Raw genomic sequence first — 23,687 nt, 5'->3', positions numbered from 1 at the left:
TCCCTGTTAGACTGCCTACGTACCCTAGACAGGGATCAAGCCATTCATAGTTCGTCATGCATAATAATTGACATATAACACAGTTCGATTAAGTTGAAAGGTATAACATTTCTCAATCAATCAATAGAACTTGACAAGCATGAAAATACTAGACTCAGGGTTACATAACAACCCATCTGAAAATCATGGTTCCTCCATCACTATATAGGCCACTATGTCACAACATGATACCGCAATTCACAACATATATCATTTCAAAGAACCAATGATGTACAATACCATTCTCTAGCCACATTTATCAACAAGTCTAGTCATAACAATAACCATGGTATCCAACATAACAATCCCACATGACGATTAACATTTCCACTTCAACCATCACATAATTCATCACGTTTTCCACATAAAATCGCATTTCATAGTGTGTAACATAGTTATGAATTAACAAAGTACACATTATTCTCTAGAAATATTAATCAACTAAAATACTCATGATAACTCCACTCATATCCAACTTCATTCCATAATCACATCAATTAATAATGTCAACCATCACATCGTCAATAACACATACAACAAGTCGAAACGCAAGGCTAGAGCAACACAATTCAGTTGAAGACTACATCTTTGGAAAAGGGGATTTTGGACCACCCAATGGACCAAGGCTCCAAAGGGGATTCCGGACCATCACTCAATGGAATCCAAACAGAACTCAGTTCTAGACCACCCAAACGAATTGAACGGAAGTCCAAGAAGCATGACAACGGCTCGAAGGAACAAGACATGATTCAAGTTACCCAATTCACGAAACTCAATGAAACAAAGCAATATTGAGCACAAATCCACATCACAATGGGTTATCGGTCATTTACTAGACCTCACATCTCCCAAGCAATTCAATATGCATTTCAATCACATGTCACAACCATTTCCAATACACAAGTCAAATCACATTTCACTTCATCATACCAATCACTATACTTCCAACATTATATCTCGATACATAGCTTGTAACATATCAAGGAATCACGAAGCACAATATTAATATTTAATTACGTTAATCAATCAGTGAGATAACATATCATTTCACGAATTTAATTAAAGAACTCTACATAATTCCCAACTTGGGTTATGAATAATAACATGGTAATTCTAATTTATTTTCACAATATCTATTGTCGTAATTCCCATCTACTCGAATTTAGGATTCTAAGATCACCTTACGGAATGAACAAGAGCAAGGATTCTGGACCACTCAACGGAATCCAACACATTGGGTTCCGGACCACTCAACGAAACCAAAATGCCAAGCGATTTCCCATAATCTACCCAGACCTGTCATATGTAAAGTCAATGCCAATATTATGGAATTGGTGCACTGGCAAATCAGGCACTCAGATAAGCTGAGAGGCTCGGGTGAGGAACAATAAAATAAGCATGTGATACAATAATAAAACCAGTCATCAATCATAATTTATAAACCTTGAATATAAATCTTTCATAAGAAATCAATACCAAACTTTTGAAAACTCCGAGGGAGTCACCCAGACATCCAAAAGTTCATTTCAAACGACCATGACATCTCACACCCATATTCACATACACACGATGAAAGTAGAATTAGGGCGACACTGTTCATCCAAAGCCTACACCTTTGCAACCATCTCAAACTAAACTCAATGAACTAAGGTGGATACAATCCCGGACCATCACTCAACGGGATCGCGGAGTAAGAGGGATTCCGGACCATCACTCAACAGAACCCAAACCAAGATACGATTCCTGACCATCACTCAACGGAATTGCAGAGTGGAGTAGGAAGGATTCTGGACCATCACTCAACGGAATCCAAACCAGGATACGATTCCGGACCGTCACTTAACGGAATCGCGGAATACATTGCATAACCACCAATCAATGAAACAACACATGAATCAAGTTACTCAAGTTATAAAGGCTCAACGAAACAAGAAATGAAATAATGAAACGAGCATTGACACATGTTTCAAAACAACAAACCCCATGACAATGGGTTAACGGTCCACCACTAGCCCTCACCTTCATCAAATCAAGCCAATCATACAAAACAAACCATATTTCCAATATGCACGTCAAATCCCACTTCATATAACAATATCATTGGCTAAATATGAAAATTAACAATTTATAGGAAAAATGATTATAAAACCATTCCATATTCACATATATTAAAGTGACTCACATTTCATCATATCATACCATCTATGTAAATCAACCACCTTTCGAATATGCACGTCAATTCACATACCACGATCATCGTCCGTACACAAGCCAAATCATGTTTGATAAACATAGGTCTATGGCTAAATATATATAAATATATATAAATATATATACATATATATAAATATATATACATATAAATATATATACATATATATATATATATATATATATAATCACATTTGAAGAGAATCACCTTATAAGACCAAGTCAAATTCACAGATGATACCAATATAAGAAATCAAGGTAATAACCATTTCACACATGTTCAAGTCACTCTCTAACCAATGTAGGCCCACTAGACTTCACTTAAGTCTCCCATGGTACTAATTTTATTATTTAGAACATTCCGAGACATGTTGACCATAAATCAACTCTCGGTCAACGATGGGGTCCACAACAATCCGTAAATCAGATTTATGATCCATAACTTCCCAAAGTCCACATTATGCTTCGAGGATAACATACTAAAGTTTCATTATGATCCAATGGTCGAATTGTCGTCAATCACAAATTGATCACCACACCAAACAATTGAATCTTTGGAAACCAAGCTAGACATAGGTTCACATGGTCACTAGAAGGTATTTGAAACCTAGACAACACTCGTGAACGATCCCACGCACCGCCACACACGGTGGAAGTCAAGATGGAGGGTTTACAAACCCCGAATTTCAACATTAACTAGATGAGCTCAAATTTACGTGGTAGCTAGAGCTCAACAAGGGAAACACTTTTCACAACTAGGCCGACGATAAATTCTAACCGGAACCCGTCCAATTTCACTGGAGAAAACCGGATTTCTAAGGTTCTAAACACCCCACTCTAAAATGAATACGAAACACAAACTAAGCATACCCACTTGAAGATTATGAAGAGTAGATGAAGTTTCATACCTCACTCGAAGGGAATCGTTGCCGGAATCGCCAGAAAAATGATAAAACCGCCGGCAAAGTCGTGGACTTTGCGACCTCGAACTGCAAAGATGGAAAAGAAATGGGAAAATCTAACAGTACAGAGATGTAGGGCTCGTCAAGAGCTTTCCATGGACACCAAGATCATCCAAAACGGAGCTCGGATGAAAAAGATACAAGCGGGTCAAGTTTTGTGGGTTTATGGGTCAAATTCACCCTAAAACGGGTTAGGCAGCACCCCTTTTCCCATTTTCTCAAAAACCCCCCCTTTTCTGGAGGTTTTCCTCCCATTTATAGCATTTTGGTAATATTACCAAAATGCCACCAACTTCAAACGACTCTAACTTTTCCGTTCGGACTCGGAAATAAGATCTGTTTACGCATACGCGCTCATGGAATCGAACTCTACCTAACCAATTCAAGAGTTGACTGAAAAGATCGAGAAAATTAGACATGACTAAATTACCCCTCACTTCGTTTTTCTGAAATTTGGAGAAATAAAGAACTAGTTCCAATTAAATCTTCGAAATACGTCAAGAATAAAATAAAATAATAATTTTGGGGACGGGATATCACACTCCACCTCCTCCTCGTCAGCCACCGTCGAGTGGTGGGTTACCACTCTTTCTCTTTCAATTTTGGTCTCTCGTTGTAACCATAAACCCTAATAGAAAAAGGTATGGTGCTTACTCAAATTCACCGTTGCCACCCCCACCCAAATTCTCTATTTTTTCACTCTCCTCCATCATCAAACCCAAAATCTCAAGAAAAACATCAACCCCATAATCAAAAACTAGCTTAATCCACAATTCTCTCTCTCTATCTCCCAAACAACAATCGGCGAGCTTACTTATTAGTTCATTGAAGAAAATAAAATACTCAGAACAAGATCCATCCCTATGGAGGTTTCTCAGAAAAACTGAACAACGACGAGTGAGGATAGAAGGTTGACGGCAGTTTCTGCTAACGTGCTCAATGGATTTCTTTGTCTATTTACTTTTTAGGGTAAAATAGGAAGTCATGAGGCAAAACTTTTAAGTTGGGTGCTACGAGATAATATTTGGGTTCAAATAAAATTTCCCAAACCTTAATCTCAAGCAGCAAAAAGCAAGCCTCAACCACCGCCACATCATCCGTGAAGGAAGAGATTGCCACAAATTGAAAAGAGCACCCGAACCAAAACTATATTTGAGAGTGTTGCGCACAATCAATTCATCAAGAACAACAACATCCACAACCACACCTGAAGGGAAGGTCAAAAAACATACAGGAGGAGGGGGAGGGAAAAGGGGATGTGTAAAACACCCTTGTTCCAACATGAATCGTTCCACACTTTGCCCAATTTTTTTGGAAATCTAGTTCAGCAATGGGCTGTGAGCGTTGGGTCTTGTGTCAAGATAGAGTCCAATATTCCAAGATCTAATTCATGGTTATGGGTTGGAAAAAATGAGGGGTAGCAAGGGAGGGGTAGGAAAGAAGGGTGCGATGTGCGGATGGTTTTGCTTTGCTTTCTTTCTTAAAGAGAGAGAGAGAGAGAGCGCTGATTGAGGTAGTCATTAGAAAAAAAGTAAATATTTTTTACTTACTCTTTAATAGTTATTTTGCACCAGAGAATTTCTGGCTCACTTCGTACACAAAAATGTTTATTCGTCTTCTGGGCTGGGAGATTTAACTGGAACACTAAAGAGAGAGGTGGTTTGGAATTTGTCAGGGACCATGAAAGATTCACCTTTGCTTGCATATTCTGAACAATTTGTACTCTCAACTCCAATATCCAGTTTCCTGTTAAGAACAAGGACAAGAATTAAACATCACAAACCAAATCGAAAAAGAAAACGCAACAAGAGTCATACCTTCTTCTAAGCCTTCTCTACATCAGATAGAGCTTGAATTGAACATTGTCCAGGAATTGGAAATATGCATATCTCCACGTACTCTTGAGAAGCAAAGGGCAACAGAATCTCAAGACCTTACAACGGATAACCCAACCCATAGACTTTGATACTCATCGTCGTCCAAATCCTGGTTGTTCTCATTCTCATCTGCATCATTGCCATTACTTGACAAGCACTGGTTTGGAAGTGGGGTGCCGCAAAGTTTTGGATTCCCTTTGAATGCAGAGGCATTGAAGCCTTGGAGCTGAGTGCCAGCTGGTATTGATCCTTCAAGATTATTGTATGCAACAGTAAATGTAGACAAGAAATTGAGACTTGATAGTGATGATGAGATTTCACCTAACAGACGGTTACTATTAAGTTCTAATCTCTCCAACTCTGTGAGGTTGGAAATTTGGTCTGGAATGTTGTCGGAGAAGTTGTTGATGCTTAGATCCAGTTGTTGAAGAAATTGCAATTGGCCAATCTCAAAGGGTATGCTGCCACTTAAATTGTTGTTCCTGAGGGAGGTTACTCTTGGCATGTTGCTACATACTTGCACTGTGAAGACAGCATAGTTGCATTATTACCGCGTTTGAAGTGGATGGGCAACTCAAGTGAACAATGGCCTGTTTGATTCGCAGCCTTTTGTGATACTAACGCTTGTAGTCTGCAAAGCTCCCCTGGAAATTCACCCGAAATCAAGTTGTCACTCAACAACAAAAAGAAAAGACTCGGAAGAGTCCCAAACCAACCAGGTATTGTGCCAGTAGTGAGTCTGTTAAAAGACAAATCCAGGACTTCCAGTTTCCTGAACTTTGAAATCCATACAGGTATTTGACCTGTCATATGACGACTATATAAATTGAAAACACAAATTTTGTAACCTGAAATCAACAGTTATATCCGCATCTGCCATTTCTTCACCTCGAAAATTTTCTGAAAGAAGGAACACCCTAAGACTTTTGAAACCTGTAAATATCTTCATTGCCCCCGTGACATTGGTGAGTCTGTTACGAACAAGCGAGGGGAAGGTCAAGTTTTTCAATTGAAGAATCTCAGATTGGATTTGTCCCTCGAAATCATTTGTAGCCAGTCGAAGTGCTTTGAGGGACTTGCACGAGTAAAGGTTTATTGGCAAGGTACCAGTGAGTGCATTATTTATAAAATCTAGTTTACTAAGTTGAGTAAGTTTAGAGAAATTGAGCGCAATGATATTCCCACTAAAATGGTTGAATCCCAGGTTTATTTCAACAAGGTTTGTGCAGTTCATCAAAGATGGGGGCAGAGGCCTTCTAGATTGTTGTAATGAAGGTGCATGAGCTTTAATTTGGAGAGCTTCCCAACATTCTCACCGATGGGTCCGAAAAGGCTATTAGTAGATAATGAAATTTCTTGAAGGGTCTGAGCATTGTAGTATCAGCAGGAAGGAACCCTGAGAGAGTGTTGTCGCGAGCACGAAAGACCTCCAATAGTCCTAGAGGAATTGAGCCACTGAAAATATTGCAGGAGAAATCCAAGACTCAAAGCGAACATGAAAGAAAACAAATGGAGGATGGTATTTGGCCAGTAAAATGATTATTGCTGACATTCAAACTGCTCAAATTCCAGGCATGCTGGAGGAATGAAGATGGAATTGTTCCGTTAAACTGATTGCTGGACAAATCCACCGTCCGGATATAACTTGATGATAGAGGTAATGGTAGTTTTCCAAATAAATGGGTTTCGCTCAAATCAAGGATCTGAAGGCGAGTCAAGGACAAAAAAATTTGAGCCTTAAGAGGACCGGAAAGCATATTGTGGGAGGGGTTGAGATGCGAAAGATGTGTGAGGTTTCCAAGAGAGTGAGAAATGCATCCCTACATTTGGAGGGCTACAACAAATGAGTTACCCTACCAAACATATCACAAGTGATGCCCTCCCGTCGGCAACAATCGTTGGAAAACCAGTTTAAACTAGAAGAATCAATATCAAATGAAGACCGAAGAGAGTGTTGATCAATTTTTCGGCATGCAGGGGTTGTGGCAATGCAACTTGAGATGAAAAATATGAAGAGGAGGCCATAAGAAATTGGAAGTGCCATGTCTGTATATTTGATTGCTCACAAGTTTGTTATATGTAACACACTGCATTGTTTTGTTTTGTTTAGACTAAACCTAGCTCTAACTCCTACTAAGCCTAGGGTGCGTTTGTTGCACCGGACTACCTCGAACTGGACTAGTTTCAGGACTAAGTTAGACTGGCTTGGCTTAGACTAAATAGGATAAAAATAGTAAAGTGTTTGGTGCAGTGCCGAACTAAGCGTTGGACTAAAATATTGACCCAATTTTTTTGTTAATAGGAGAACAGGAAATTAAGAAAGAAATGCAACACCACATTGAGCCAAATTCATCGTTTCCAATTTTTAGGATTGCAATCGATATGATATCAAAAGGTCCATAACTCTAGAATTAAACCCAAAATAAATAAAATTAAACCCAAACAAACAAAATTAAACCCAAAAAAAAAAATTAAAGAAATTTAACATCAAAACTAAATCCAGACCTAGAAACGATGATGGGCAGTGTAAAACACTAGAAAATGGAGATGAGCAAAGCATGCCGGTTATGACAAAGACAACACATTGTAAATTCCTTCGAGAATGAGACTTTGAGGCCCTAACAAAATTAACCCAGAACTCAAAATTAAACCAAAAAAAAAAAAGAGGAAATGAAAGAAATTAACATCAAAATTAAACCCTGAACTCCACCCTGCAACACCAATCCATAAGTTTTCCTACCAACCAAACAAAATTAACCCAGAACTCCAGAAGGTCCAAGAATGTTCTAGAGTGTGCGACTGTAGCGCTATTCCTTTCGATGGCTTCGATGGCTTCCACGACACCAAATCTTGGTCGTCGACGATTTCTTCTTCTTCGAGCTCGTCGTCGTCCTCCCTCGACGATACCCAATCTTGGTCGCATAAAAGATGAAGGTGGGTCACCGCCGACGGCTACGCAAAAGAAGACGGAACGTGGAGGGACTAGAGGGTTTAGCAAGCAAAAGTGGGGATTGGATGTCAGCCTGGTTTCCTTCTTCTAGTCCTTGCTAATACCAAGTGAAAGCGTGGGATTAGGCTGAGAGCTTTAGCGAAGCGCGCAGGGACTCATAGTCGAGGCGAGTCCCCTTTATTTTAGTCCCACAACCTACCAAACGTAGGATTATAGTCCTACTTTAGGTAGTCCAAGCCAATCCCTCCTAAGGAGGTGTAACAAACGTGCCTTAAGGGTGCGCGTTTGTTGCATCGGACTGGACTAATTTCAGGAACTAAGCTGGACTAGCTTAGAATAGACTAAGCTGGACTAGGTTAAGGCAGCGTATGGTGCAATGTTAGACTAAGAAGCAGGATAATGAAAACAGTACTGTCACCATTTTGGTGTTTGCTCAGACTAGGACTACATTATTATTCTATTAATTGCTTTTTTATTAAAGATATTATTAAAATTAATAATATTGGATGAGAGTGAGACTCAATAAAAATACAAAAACCAAATTACTCACTCGAAGATGTCCCAATTGTTAGTCTTTATTGAAATCAACTTTGTAAATTGTAATAGTGATGTATTTAGGATGACACTAAGCCAGCTAAGGTAAAATGGGTGAGATTGTAGTCACTCACTAGTCAGCCACAGCCTTCGGTTTGGTTGTCAGTACTTAGAAGCATCTCTGAAATTGTTCTATAACATTGCCCCGAAATTGCAGTCTTCAATCCCTGCTTGCAAATGCAAAAGAGGTTATCAATCTCTCCCTACTACTGTCAAAAGGAGATAGCACAATTAAGATGATAGAACTGATCCAAAGCGATAAACTATAAGCTTCGGTGAAATCAAATGGTAGCTGAAGAGTAAGAAATAAACAAGAATAAAAATAATCACCATCCTCATCTCATGAATATCAATGCACCAAGAAACAAAATACAAATCATTCAAAAATAAAAATCAACCTCAGGTTTATAGGTTTACATAAATGCAAGATGACATTTATGTAAACCTGTGTGGATGACGGAGAACATTAGTTGTTATTATATTGTAGTTGAGAAAAGCTATCTTTCTTCTTGTAATTCATTTGTAAATTTATACGAATACCTCAGGTTTATGTATTACCATCACCCAGCTTTAAACCATATAAACCGGTGTAGTTGACTGATTTTGTAATGTAAAAGATAGAAAATCAAGATGAAATTTAGAAGTCAAGATAAGTGGGAAGGGGATGCAAGATGAGTGGAAGTCACAAAGCAGATAGCTTTTCATATGACCTCACAGGTTTACAGCTAGAACAGTAGAGGCACTTGAAAAAGGTTAAGGATGCAATCCAATATCACCATAAGTTTGAGTTTACAACTAGAACAGTAGAGGCACTTCAAAATAGGATGATAAGATGGTAACTTCATTCTGGTTAATCAAATATTTTAGCTAGCAGCAAGTGAAGGCTTGATACCAAAGTCATAAACTATGATTTTAAAGCACATTTCAGCCAACAAAACCCAGAGTACTCATGTCAAATATTAACAGCCAAAACCCAGAGTACACATGATAAACTATAATTCATTGATGGGAATGAAACATCTGAGAAAATATGAACTCAACAACCAAACCCAGTATACTCATGTCAAATATTAACAACAAAGGAATTTGTGTATGTATGTCAAGACTCAAGAATCAAATAAAAAATACCACCCAAGATAAAAATCAATCAGGGAATTTCTGATTGATTTATCACCCAAATAGAACAAAAGAATTAGAATGGCCTGAGAAGATTAACAAAACATCTACGGACCATCTACAGCTCCACTCAATACATAAATTTAACTTACAGTATAGTTCTTCATCCTCTGAAATATGGCTCTGCTTGTCAGTACTGCACTTATGATCACACTTAGCCCTGGTTCAGTGAGAACAATATCTGAAGCACCTCTTGCAGCATCAGTAGCATCAACTACAGCAATACCAATATCTGCTTTTTTCAAAGCAGGAGCGTCATTGACACCATCTCCAGTCATTCCACAGATGTGCTTCCTCTCCTGCAGCCTCTTTACAATTTCATATTTGTGTTCTATAATATTAAAAAGACGTGTTAGAATAATGAAACAAAAAAAATCTAAATAAAAAGTGGACAATTGTGATAGTGTTGCCAAACAAGTAGGCAGAGCAACATGCCCAATAACTTTCATGCTATGAGCAATCATGAGTCTAGGCTGAATTTAAACCAATAACAATGAATTTTGAAATGCAGACTACTACCAAGAAATGTGAGGTTTATAACTTCTCATTAAAGAGCTTGCATGTTTAATTAGAAAGCGGAAAGAACAACGAAACTCCGGTAGAACCCACCAGCAAATACTCCAGCAAATCCATCAGCCTTCTCAATCAACTCGTCTACAGGGAGGGAAGCTATGGCTGCATCCTTGTCTTTGCCAAGCAATGCGGAAGATGGGTACATGTTTGTTCCCATACCAAGCCTCTTTCCAGTTTCCTTGCCAATCGCAACCTGATCCCCTGCTCAATAGGAACACAAATTATACTGAATGAGTAAAGCATTGAAATTCCCCAGGCAGGAGAAAAATAGGAGGGACTATATGTAGCCATGGTGTAATACACAGTTTTTAAGGGGAAATGAAGCTTACATGTATTCATCTTCACATTCACATCGAGATTGAGTGTCCTGCGAATTGTTTCTGCACTGTCGTGCCTGGGAGGATCAAATAACGGCAATAAACCAACGGACTGCCATGGTGTCCAGGGACTCTTTTGTTTTCTCTAGTACTTGCTGGAGATAAATCAATGACAGAAATATTAGAAATTCAGTTGACACAGCAATAAAAAAATATCAGAAATATCACCCAAAAAAAAAAAAGGCTATATGGGTTATAGATCAGAAAGGGATGCTTTTGTATGCTCAGAAGATTGTTAAAAGGCCATAAAATGGTGATTTTTATGAGCAGGGAACGAAGAAAAAATTGCAATCAACTTACAAAAACTTAGCAATTAGTTCACATAAGCAAAAACAGCAGATAAATTGGGTAGCAATCAATTCAAAAACTCACCCAATCACAGAACACAAACGGACCCAATCACAAAGCACAAACCCACAAAGACGCGCCTAATTTTTGCGCTAGAAATTCAAAATTTCCAGAGATTTCGAGCATAAAACAACGCAATCGATCAAAACCCAATAATAATTACGATCAGCAAAACAAAATTGAAAAAATTGATCGTCAGATTCAGAATTTACCAGACGAGAACAAGGATGAGGGAGCAGGAGGAAGGAGCAGGACGAGGATGACGGAGTAGAACGAGCACGAACAGGATGAGCGAGCAACTGTCTCGTAAATGGTCTTAGCAATCCGGTGATATTGGAGGGTTCTCGCTAAGAACTTCTAAGGAAGGGGTTAGTCGGAGCGAGTCCGACTTAATCCCATTAAACATAATCCTTATATCAAACAAACATAAAATTACACTAACAATTAATCCTATCGAGTCCAATGAAAGCTAGTGAGCTCAATAAAGACATCCTAAACAAAAAAATGTCCTCGAACCAGAGAATAAAAAGGAAGAAATAATTATGCGGTGGTGGGTTACATTCGTGAGATGGGTTCAACGCACCATATCAGGACAAGTACCCAAACTTGGTGGTGAGCATGTTGAGGCTTCGTTTGGCAAACTTTATAGCGAACCGGATAAGATAAGTAATACGGACACAAATGTTTATGTAGTTTTGCACTAAATAGTATCCGGATTAATTAAATTGGGCTCACATCCTTATACGGTATACACCTGCTAATTTGTCGAACCGAAAACCTATGTATTATTAGTCGGGTAAAAAAACCACGATGTGTTCTCCCGCTATCTCTCGTTGCATCCCTCTCTCTCGCATCGTGCACATGACTCATTTCCTTTGCCGTCGTCTCCGTCAAGATTTCTTCTTCTTCTTCTTCTTCTTTCTGTTCAGCTCTAAATTTTTGGTGAAGTTACAGTTCCTTTCAAAATTAAGGTTTTGAACCCCAAATTAAATTCTGTGAAATTACTTAAAGTTGGACAAAATTAAAATTCTGTGAAATTAATTAGGGTTGGAAGATGAACTTTCTTGGCTGAATTTCTGTGGTTGCAACGACCCACCATGATGTAAATTCAATTAATCAATTTCCTTGACAGGATATGAAACCCAACGACCTGCAAGTTGCTCTTTCGCCGGATTCTGAAGCTGGATCTCAGCATCGGCTGCCCTTGATTCCGCACCTTCATAGTGCCTCGATTTTCCATGGATAACTTTTCTGGGTTGAGTGAAGAAGATCAATGACAACTGATTGTTTGCAGAAGATTAACTACAAAGAAAGGGCAGTGCCCCTTTTCGGATTATTCTATCGATTTTTTTCCTTTCTTATTTTCATTTTATTTACAATTTTTTTTTCTTAAAACTAGTATGGACATTGTGTTTCGTTTTTAGTCTGATTCTACATCAAACGTCTGATTAATTTAGTTAGTATTATTCGGTGTACAAGTTATCTTATCCGACTAAAACAGTCATTACAGTCCGAGCTGCCAAACAAAACGAGAGTTTTCTGACTCTCGAATTTGAAAAAATTGATGGTGGTATTTTTTTTTTTTATTAATGATTAGTATAGTGGTTTCATATAGATGCGACTTATTCCGAGATTAGACAAAGCAATACGGTTACGACCTGAAAACTTATTAGGGAATGGGCTTTTAGGTTCAACTTATACACGAGATAAATGATTTTCGAAAGGTTTTTTGTGAAATATTGTGTTATTTTATATATTGAAGACGTTATGATTTATGTGTTTTGTGAACATTATTATGGCATGATCATACATCTTTTATTAGCTCATCATGTATGTTTAAACCGGTGTCTATAGTAGATCACGACCAACTTCACGTGTATGCTTATAATGAATTAGTAATAATATGGTTCAAATTTTCCCTTAGGAATAATCGAAACTAAAACCTCTCACTTACAAGTAAATAAGAATACTACTAGATCGTAGTGGCAATATACATGTATTCTTTGAATTAACTGGTTTAATATTAATGGCTTAGTTTTCATATTTATACGTATGGTCCCGAAATTTATGAGTTTTACAGCGAGGAATTATGGGTAATGCTAGGGAGACAAAATTGTGCAAACTAAATGACATATAAGTTGATGATTGGATTTATTACTTAAACGTTGATGAACGTGCTTCTTTCTATTGGTGACATATCATTTAATTTATAAATTTTATCTACAAATTTAATCTCTCCAACATTACCACGATTATTATGTTCAGAAAAACAAGGTTTTAGAAAACTATCCCAAGTCCAAGTGTAGGAGAAATTTTTAGTTATGACGAGAATATGGATGGTCCATCACGTGTTTTTATGCAAGTGGTGAAAACTTTTAATTTTTAAGTTATTAAGCTTTTAACATACATAACCCACTATTTCTGAGAATCTATCAGCTGACAGGATTTGTTGGTGGGTTCTTCTGCATGTATAATATTTTTGAATTTTTATGCTCTTTTAGAATATGTTTCTGCAATTTTTATTGGATTAAGCATGTTGGTTATAAATTAAAGGGGGTGTTTTTATGTGGGTAGTTGATCGATTTCTTGATTAATTGGTTTAAGTGGATGATTTTTTTGGATCTATGGATTGTGTATTAGTTTTTGGTGTCAATAATAGTCAAAATTTAATACCGAATTTCATAAATGTCACATTTTATAAAATCTTTCAAAAATAACAGAAAATCCACTTAAATGGACTTAAATACCCTTAAAATTAAAACCAAATGAACAAAACTAAATTCAATGAATTAAACCCTCAAAATTAAAACCAAATAAACGTAAATCAAAGAATTTTTAATTCAGTTTGCATGATTCTTTGGGCTGTTTGGCCGGAGAGAAATTCTAGTGTGTGGAAAGGCAAGATCAGTCACCCACTTGATGTTGTTCAGTGGGCAATTGCAGGGTTACAGGAATGTATGGCAACTGTCTCTCGCTCGTCATCGTTGCGGCAACTGTTGCAGCATCGGTAGAGACTCCTAGAGAGGGTTAGGTTAAGGTGAACGTGGATGGAGCTACAAGGTTAGAGAATAGTCTGGGAGGAAATCGACAACGAATCTGCATATATCCGCCATATTGGTATGTTCGATCATTCACTTGATCTTTCAGAAATTGATCAATAAGGTCTCCATGAATTTCCACTCCAACAAACTTGCACAAGTTTGACATTACCAATTTCACTAACGGCCTCGCACTTTGAACAAAATTGCCAAGGAGATCTATTCAAGTGTTAGGTTTTGGATTTCGAGGGTATCTAGATCTATTCATGTGAATGTTCTGCTATATTTGAAAATTTTTATAAAAAGTGACATTTATGAAATTAGGTGTTAAATTTTGACTATTAATGATAAATACCCGTCTCGCATCACCAAACGAACAATAAAGAGACGATAGCAATTTTGTAAATAAAGCGAAATCCGGACCCAATTAGCCCATTGGCAAACTCGTAAATAAAAAGAAATTGAGGCAAAATTGCACAGTACCGTCCCCCCTCCCCCACCTCAGGGCAGCGCCCGAGGTGGTTCTCTAGACTGAAGTAAGCACCGTTTTGTGCAGTATATACATCTTCTGGAAGCCATGACAACTACATATGAACATTGTTCAGTTGCAACTTGCAAGCTTTTCAATGGATCAATATATAATATTTGTCTGCAATTTCCCAATATCTTCAAGGTCGCGTAAAGATTCTTTTGTGTGTTAATCTATGGATTTGAAGAGGTTTTGTTTCGTTTGATTTGACTTCGGTAGTAAACAACAAACAAAAGACTTCGCAAAGTCACCTACAGGGAATTAAATAATTTTGCATGTTGATTAAATTTTTCTTTGTAAAATGTGTTGGTTTGACTTCTTACAATGACTTTTCAAGTGCCCACATGCATTTAGATTACAAATTTTTCTTTTTCTTTTTTGGGTGCAAATAATAAGGGAAGAATCAAATTTAGGATTTTGAGTGCAACAGTAAATATTCTTCTAGACCAATATTATATAATATTATGGTTTTGTCTGCAATTTCCCTATATCTTCAAGGTCGCGTAAAGATCCTTTATGTGTTAAGTCTAATGGATTTGAAGAGGTTTTGATTGGTTTGATTTGACTTTAGTAGTAAACAACAAACAATAGACTTCAAAAAGTCACTTGTCAGGGAATTAAATATTTTGCATTTTGATTAAATTTTCTTTGAAAAACGGGTTGGTTTGACTTATAACAATGACTTTTAAAGTGCCTAAATGCATTTAGATTACAATTTTCTTTTTTTCCTTTTTGGATGCAAGCAACGGAACTCATATGTAAAACTTAGAATGTAACAGTAAATATTCTTAATCACTTGAGCTACAAGCTCTTTATGAGATTCGATTTTTAAAAATTACAAAAAGAGATAAAAAAAATGACTTTCTTTAACGCTACATAAAGGTGAGGGAAAATAAATTTCGAGACAGTTTAATTTTTTCGATTCTTGTCTTAGGAAAGGAGAAGGGCGAGACTTGAAGTTTTTGTGCAAGGGCAAGTAAAGTGCCCTACTACAGTACTACTAATATAAAATGGTCAACTACTTGTATATCAAGTAGCAACTTCAGATATCACTTTCAACATCTGGCTATTTTTCAAAGTGTTTGAAAATGATTTCTAATGCGAATTTAATTTTTTATGTATGCCCTCTCGTTTTCTTTTTAATCCAAATTTCTTATGGGGTGTGATATCCACCCTATTTTACTTCTCACACACTTTTTAAATTTTCGACCGTCGGATCAGATGAATTGAAGAAGATCAACGGACATAAATTATCAAGGGGTGTGTGAGAAGTAAAATAGGGTATGTGGATAGCACACTCTTTTCTTATTAATATTTGTAAGAAAAGGCAACTATATATTCAACACAGAATTATAAATAATTATAAGGTAGATTACAGAAAACTTGATCACCAAGAATGCTTAAATTCTTGACAAATTAAACGGCAGCCTGCAAGTGAATTTCCAAGTGACTATTTCGGTATTCTATCCTGACGAAATTCGAAGACATTTGCGTATGAATTTAGTTAGGAAAGTTGGATGCATGTTTAACCCTACAATGTTAATTCCCTTTCTGTTTTACTCAGTTGTTAGATTGTTTGTATGCAGCAGCAATGTGGTTAATAAGTCCTTTATTTCTCACTGAAAAATTACACTGATCAACATATGAAGCGATCTTTAACATCGGAGAGGAACTGGAAATACGCATATCGCCACGACGTGATCAAAGCTAAAGAGCCACAAACTCCCCAAAATCCTACAATGAAACCAAGAGCCACTGAAATATAAAACCATGGAATTTCATTCCCATTGCCATGCACATCTTCCATGTTCTTCGTTGCATTATCATTTGTGTTCTGCTGGCATTTGTTTGGAAGCGGGGAACCGCAAAGTCCCAGGTTGCCCTCAAAGGCAGTGGCATCGAAGCCTTGGATCTGAGTGCCTAACGGTATTTGTCCTTGGAGGTTATTGTATGCAACACTAAGTGAAGCCAAGAAATGAAGATTTGATAGTGAAGCTGGGATTCCGCCCGACAGATGGTTTCTTGAGAGGTCTAATCTCTCCAAGTTTGTGAGGTTAGATACCTGGTCCGGAATGCTGCCAACGATGTTGTTGACGCTGAGATCCAGCTCGTGAAGGTTTTGCAACTGGCCTATCTCAACGGGAATGTTGCCACTTAGACTGTTATTCCGGATGTAAATTGCTCGCGGCAATTTGGACACATAGTTGTACTGCAGAGCTGTGACAGATGCATTTGTTCGCTGCGTGTTGATAGGTAGCTCGACATCACCACTATCTGTTTGAGCGGCAGGCTTCTCGGATACAAGAGCCTGTAGTGAGAAAAGCTCCTTTGGAAGTCCCCCAGAAAGTGAGTTGTTGTTCAAGCTTATGAAGAAAAGACTGGGAAGACTTCCCAACCAAGGAGGTATTGAACCTGTGAGTCTGTTGGAAGACAAATCAAGGGCTTCGAGTTTCTTGAGCTTTGACATCCACACCGGAATATGACCTTTAAGTTGGCAGTCCGATAAGCCAAAAAGGCGGAGATTTTGAAACCCAGAACCAATCATAGCATCACCATCCGGCAGTTCTTCACCTATAAAATTATGTGGAAGCATGACCACCCTGAGACTTTCGAAACGCATCAATATATGCAGAGCGCCGGTGAGATTGGTGAGTCTGTTGCTACCAAGTGCGAGGAAGGATAGGTATTTCAACGAAACAATCTCGGGTTGTATTTGTCCCTCTAGATAATTACCGCTCAGGCGAACTGCTTTCAGAAACTTGCATGAATAAAGGCTTTTTGGCATGACACCGGAGAAGTAATTGCTCCCAAGATCAAGCTTGATAAGTTGATCAAGTTTGGAAAAATCTAGCTCCGTGATATTTCCATCTAAATGGTTGGATTCAAGATTGAGTTCGATAAGGTTTGTGCAATTCATCAAAGATGGGGGCAGAGGACCTTCAAGATTGTTGAAATGAAGGAGCATGATTTTTAATTTGGAGAGCTTCCCGATATGGAGAGGAAGTGCGCCACTCAAATGATTGAAGTAAATCTCTAGGATTGTGAGGCTTGTGAGATTGACAACGTTGTCACTAATGTGACCGAAAAGCTGATTGGAAGGTAACGAAATTTCGTGAAGCGCTTGGGCTTTGAAGAGATCACTAGGAAGAGTCCCAGAGAGAGTATTAAAGCCCGCGCGAAAGATTTCCAATTTCAAACAGTTTCCTAGTCCGAGAGGAATTGAGCCATTGAAATCGTTGTGGGAGAAATCCAAGACTCTGACCGAAGAGGAACGAAGACAAATGGAGGAAGGTAATTCGCCAGTAAAATGATTTTTACTGACATTCAAGCTGCTCAAACTCCAGGCATGCTGGAGCAATGAAGATGGAATTGTTCCATTGAATTGATTGTTCGACAAATCCACTATTTGAATGTAACTAGATGATAGAAGCAATGGTACTTCTCGGGAGAGAAGGTTATAGCTCAAATCAAGGATTTCAAGGCGACTCAAGGACAACAATAGTCCAGCTTCAAGAGGACCGGAAAGCAGATTGTGGGAGAGATTGAGGTGCGAAAGATGTGTGAGGTTTCCAAGAGAACAAGAAACGCCTCCTTGGAGCCGTTTAGAGGGCAACAAAACATGTGTTACCCTACCATCGGCATCACAAGCGATGCCTTCCCAGTGACAACAATCACTGGAAGACCAATTTAAACGAGAAGAGGACATATTGAAAGATGACAAAAGAGAGTTGTGATCTGCCTTGTTGCAAGCATGGTTTGTAGAAATGAAAGCACAGAACACAAAAAACAGGAAAGGGACTCCATAAGGCATTATATGACTAGGTTCCGGCATGGCGTTTTTCGCTATGGCTGTACCGGAGTTATATTGCTCACGTCGGTTCGGGGGTATATATACACTCCTTTGTTTGAACCAAAGGAGGTAGAAATTAACAAAGGGAAGAAGGTAATTAGGTAATGGTTTGTATTCTTGTGCTCGGTGTTTGAATTCCTCAGTCTGCGCTAAATAGAGACTTGAGTGAAATGGGACGTCATTGACAATGGAGGGTCTAATCATGGGTTGGCAGCAACGTAATAGAATGCCTACATTGACTTTTCGCTTGTGCTTTTGGAAGAGCTAAGAACATTTTTGTCTTGAAACATAGTTGTTTGATAAAAATTTTAAAAGCCCTTTGAGTGTGAAGTAGAAGCACTTTTAATCACTTTGACAATTTTTTTGATGCAATCAAGTTAAGGAAATTCAATTAAATAGGAGAGTTGTGAAGTTAAGTATAAGAACTAGAAGTAAGAGGTTCATTAATTAATTAATTTTGTGAATTATCCATGATTTAACAACGTGTAAATACTCTTACATGAAAGAGAATGTTACTTGCTCGATTTTTCCTTTTTAAAATTTAAATATTGCTCTTATTAAAAGAAATGATACAGTTATCTGTAATAATTGCATAATATAGCATGATGTAGACCTATCATTCGTTGACTTATTTCTGTAAAACTTTTACTCTCGTAGGGTTTTCACTCTAATTGCATACCCAGTTAAACATGGGATGCATGTATTTATATTAGCATCAGGATTACAACAAGAGTTTGAAAACCCTAGATACAAGGAGATTTCAAAATACAAACAGAAAGATTACATGCTCAGCGTTTGACTTACAACAAACATTTGAAACTGAAAAATCCTATAAACTAGGAACAACAGAAAGATCACAGTTTGAACTAAAAGAGGATTCCTCAAGTCGCGGGAATCACACGTGGATCTTGACTTCGTCTAACACCCCCCCCCCCCCCCCCGGCAAGCTAACAGGTGGGGAAACCACTGGTAGCTTGGACACTAATAATTTGAATCTAGACGAAGACAAGCCCTTGGTAAAGATATCAGCTAGCTGATCCTGTGAGCAAATATAATTAACAAGCAATTCACGACGAACGACCTTCTCTCGAACATAGTGATAATCAACTTCCAAATGCTTTGTCCGTGAATGAAACAAAGGATTCGAAGCAAGGGAAATTGAAGAGACATTGTCACACCAAATCTGTGGACACACAAGATACAAATGCAGGTCTTTGAACAAAGATCGTAACCATGAAAGCTCGGCTGCTGTGTAGGCTAACTACTGGTACTCGGCCTCAGCACTCGACCGAGACACAGTTTTCTGCTTCTTGGAGCTCCAAGAAACAAGATTGGATCCCAGATAAATACAAAATCCCCCAGTAGAGTGTCGAGTATCGGGATTCCCTGCATAGTCCGCATCGGAATATGTTGAAAGTTGTGCAGAACCTGGTTTGTACAGAAGACCATGACTAGGCGTGGCCTTCAAATAACGAAGAATCCGTTTCACCGCCATCCAGTGATGAGTAGTGGGGGCATGCATAAACTGGCAGACTTAGTTAACAGCATATGATAAATCAGGACGAGTAATCGTGAGATATTGTAGGGCCCCAACCACACTACGATAAAGTTCTGGGTTGTCGAACGGATCACCAACATGTGCACTGAGTTTTTGACCAAAGACAGCAGGTGTTGAAATTGGTTTGGCCTCTGTGAACTTGGTACGGGACAACAAGTCCAACGCATACTTTGCTTGGCAAAGATGCATAGTCGTGCCATCATACTTGACTTCCACACCCAAAAAATAATTAAGGGGTCCTAAATCCTTCATCGAGAACAAGGTGCCGAGCCTTTTAATCAGCCTAGACATTTGATGAGGACTGTTGCCAGTGATTAAAATATCATCCACATAGATTAGAAGGATTAAGTAAACACCGGAGTGATTGTAGACAAACAAACTATAATCACAGGTTGATTCCTGAAAACCAAGTTGGAGCAAGAAATCCGAGAATCTCTCAAACCACGCCCTTGGTGCCTGCTTAAGACCATAAATACTCCGCTGCAGCTTACAAACATGAGAGGGAAATTGCTTGTCAATAAACCCCGAAGGCTGTCTCATATATACTTCTTCACGTAAAAACCCATGCAAAAAGGCATTTTGGACATCAAGCTGCCGGACATGCCAACCTTTTGAGACAGCAAGACTGAGAACAAGCCTAATAATGGTGTGCTTTACAACAGGACTGAAGATTTCGGTGTAATCCACACCAGGCTTCTGATGAAACCCATTTTCCACAAGACGCACCTTATGTCGTTCAATCGTGTCATCTGCACGTCACTTCAGCTTAAAACCCCACTTATTTGGAAGTATATTCATGCTAGGATGAAACGAAACCAAGGTCCATGTCCCACATTGCTGCAGCGCATTAAACTCCTGTACCATAGCACTCCTCCATTCGTGAGACTTCACAGCCTGACTAAAACAAGTGGGTTCAAGAGGAAACTTGTCAACAGTGACATGCATGGCATATTTAGGGTTTGGCTTTTGAATTCCTGACTGTGAACGTGTGGTCATACGATTGCTCAGAGTCTCAGGCACCATTGTTACCGGTTCTGTGGATACCGTGACTTGCTCATTTGAGGGTAGGTTGTTTGGGAAGGGTGAGGTTGGTTGTATGGGCAGAGAAAACAAATGTGTAGTTGAAATAGGACTTGGTTGGGCGAGGGAAGTAGTTGGATCAGGTTGTAACTGAGTAGTTATTGGAGAACATGTTTGGTCGCAGGAAGAGGGTGGGTGAGTAGGTGATGGAGGATTAGGATTTGAAAGTGTTGGTCGACTGTTTGATTCGTGGGGTAGTAAAGGACTGGACCTAGCAGGCATATTAAAGGTTAATAAAAGGTCAGGTGAGACATGGTTACCTGGTGGAATGACGTCTGCAGAGGAAGATGTGAGTCCCTTAAAAGGGAAGGAGTCCTTATCGAATAGGACATGGCGAGACAAGTACACTCGTCGTGCGGACAAATCCAAACACTTATAGCCTTGATGATTTAGTGAATATCCTAAGAAAACACAAGATTTGGATTTGGGTTGAAGTTTATTGCTTGTGTAAGGTACCAACCAAGGAAAACATCGACAACCAAACACTTTCAACATGTCATACTTTGGTTTTTTTTTTTTAACAGCTTCTCATAAGGTGACACATGAGACAAAAGTTTTGTTGGCATTCTATTCACCAATATGTTGCAGTTGAACACGCATCAAACCAAAAACGATTGGGCAAGTGAGATTGAGAAAGCATAACTACACTGGTTTCAACAATGTGTCGATGTTTTCTTTCTGCGAGTCCATTTTGTTCCGGATGTTTGGGACATGAAAATCGTTGAGAAATTCCATTTGTACTAAGGAAATTTTGAAATGCACAACTCTTATATTCACCTCATTCATCACATTGAAATGTTTTAATGGAAAGATTAAGCATTTTCTCAACACAAGCTTTGAATTTAACAAAGATTTCGAAGACTTCACTTTTGTTTTTCATAGGAAAAATCCAAGAATATCGAGAATAGTCATCCACAAATAAAACATAGTAACGAAAACCTTCATTAGAAAGAACTGGAGAAGACCACACATCAGAATGCAACAGTTGCAAAGGAAATTGAGAAACAGACTCAGACGCATAGAAAGGCAATCTAGTGCTCTTTCCTAAGGGACAAGACTCGCAAAAACTTACATCAGAAGTACCATGAATTGGTACCAATTTATTTGAAATCAAAAACTTAATTATGGAGTAGGATGGATGACCAAGACAGGCATGCCATTTTGTCACAGAACACCGGACTCCAACAAAGGTTGAAATTGGATATTGGAGTTGTCCACTGCCACTTGGAAATGGGTATAACCCATTCTCACATCTCTCTCGGAAAAACGTCTTCTGGGTCTTGAGGTCCTTAACTAGGAAAAAATAGGGAAATATTAGTAGGTAGCATCGATTATCTAAAGTAAACCTATGGGCAGAAACTATATGTTGAGAAGCAGTGGGACAGTGGAGAATATTGTTTAATTTAAATGAGCAAGCTTTAGTACATAATTGATTGGAACCAGAATGCAAAATAGTGATGCCAGAATCATTACCTACACCTCTAACAATTTCATTACCAGTATACTCTTTAGGATTGACGAGATTTTGAAGATCAGGAGTAATGTGTGCATTAGCACCGGTGTCCAAAAGCCAATTACCATTCTGTTGCTTGTTCAGAGTAATAGGAGAGGAGGTCATAGCTGAGAGTTTTTTTGTAAGAATCCTACCTTCATATGCCGCATTCATTCGTTGGTAGCAATCAAGGGCAGGATGACCTGGTTTTCCACAAATTTGGCAAACAATGCGCTCACCAGGACAATGAGGACGATCACCATTTGTCGGGTTGCGCTAATTATTGGTACGAGGGTTGTAACCTCGGTGATTGAATGAAGTGCCATGATTGGATGAAGACATACCTCTCCCATTTCCTCGCAACCTTCCACCGCCACGACCTCAAGCAGTAACAAAGGCATTCACAGGAGCAGTCTCAGCGAAGGAAGCTTGTTGTTCAGCCATTCTGCGTTCAGTGGTCAACAGTAGTGCCTCAAGTGTGGGATAAGTAATGGTAGAATCTCGAGCTTGAGCAGCACTCACCGTCATTTCAAAGGCAGGTCCTAGATTGTTCAGCACAATCTGTACAAGTTCATCATCATTGACAGGTTGCCTGGCTGGGGCTAGGTTATCAGTTATCGCATTCATGCGATCCAGGTAATCCGCAACAGAGAGATCACCTTTCTTGGTCTGCAACAATTCATTTCACAGGAACAAAATTCGATTTTGGGATGTCGAGGCATACCTCTGCTCCAAGGCTTCCCAAGTGGCGCGAGCAGTCCGCTTGCTCCCCACAGTAGACAATACAGAAGCAGTTAAGGAGCCATTTATCCAACTAAGGATCGTTTGATCCTGTTGGACCCATGCAACATACTGTGGATTGACAGTGGTGATACCGGGCAAGTGTTTTGGAGGACACACGGAGGTACCATCCACATACCCCATCAGATCTCGACTTCGGAGAAATGGGTGAATTTGAGCCAACCACAATGGGTAGTTGGTTCTATCAAGCTTAATATGGACCACAGTGGAGAAATGATGGAAGGGATTGGTG

At 38.8% G+C, this 23,687-nt stretch overlaps 1 protein-coding gene and 2 pseudogenes across 7 annotated transcripts; all 3 read right to left on the bottom strand.

Moving 5' to 3' along the window:
* Window positions 1-4,819: 4,819 nt before the first annotated feature.
* LOC137714752 (tyrosine-sulfated glycopeptide receptor 1-like) lies at window positions 4,820-8,291 on the bottom strand (annotated as a pseudogene). Its single transcript, XR_015960402.1, has 2 exons — window positions 5,030-8,291; window positions 4,820-4,958 (listed from the first exon to the last, which is right to left on the bottom strand). The product of XR_015960402.1 is annotated as a tyrosine-sulfated glycopeptide receptor 1-like (transcript).
* A 305-nt stretch (window positions 8,292-8,596) lies between these two features.
* Window positions 8,597-11,573, bottom strand: LOC148698291 (plasma membrane ATPase 2-like). 5 transcript variants are annotated; one of them, XM_088690289.1, is made up of 6 exons: window positions 11,320-11,571; window positions 10,764-10,854; window positions 10,684-10,709; window positions 10,419-10,583; window positions 9,902-10,140; window positions 8,597-8,800 (listed from the first exon to the last, which is right to left on the bottom strand). In XM_088690289.1, exons 4-6 carry the CDS (start codon window positions 10,537-10,539, stop codon window positions 8,711-8,713), a joined length of 450 nt encoding a protein of 149 aa, XP_088546415.1. In that variant the 5' UTR covers window positions 10,540-10,583; window positions 10,684-10,709; window positions 10,764-10,854; window positions 11,320-11,571; the 3' UTR covers window positions 8,597-8,710. The 5 variants fall into 5 exon arrangements, with proteins under 5 accessions (XP_088546415.1, XP_088546412.1, XP_088546414.1 ...); XM_088690286.1 differs by lacking the exon at window positions 10,684-10,709 and having other exon boundaries at window positions 10,712-10,854; window positions 11,320-11,573; XM_088690288.1 differs by lacking the exon at window positions 10,684-10,709 and having other exon boundaries at window positions 10,777-10,854.
* Window positions 11,574-16,269: 4,696 nt separating this feature from the next.
* LOC137715584 (receptor-like protein 3 pseudogene) lies at window positions 16,270-18,668 on the bottom strand (annotated as a pseudogene). The gene has a single exon (XR_015961099.1). The product of XR_015961099.1 is annotated as a receptor-like protein 3 pseudogene (transcript).
* Between the last annotated feature and the right edge of the window lie 5,019 nt (window positions 18,669-23,687).

Source organism: Pyrus communis, chromosome 3, assembly GCF_041283825.1.
Source record: "Pyrus communis isolate YQ-2024b chromosome 3, ASM4128382v1, whole genome shotgun sequence".
Taxonomy (NCBI): Eukaryota; Viridiplantae; Streptophyta; class Magnoliopsida; order Rosales; family Rosaceae; genus Pyrus; species Pyrus communis.
This window is presented reverse-complemented; position numbering and strand designations above follow the sequence as displayed.

Coding starts and splice junctions, on each gene's coding strand:
- LOC148698291 (XM_088690286.1), bottom strand. Junction 10,141..10,418: donor ATTTGCTGGAGTATTTGCTG/GTGGGTTCTACC, acceptor TTAATATTATAG/AACACAAATATGAAATTGTA. Junction 8,801..9,901: donor AGAGGATGAAGAACTATACT/GTAAGTTAAATT, acceptor ATTTGCAAGCAG/GGATTGAAGACTGCAATTTC.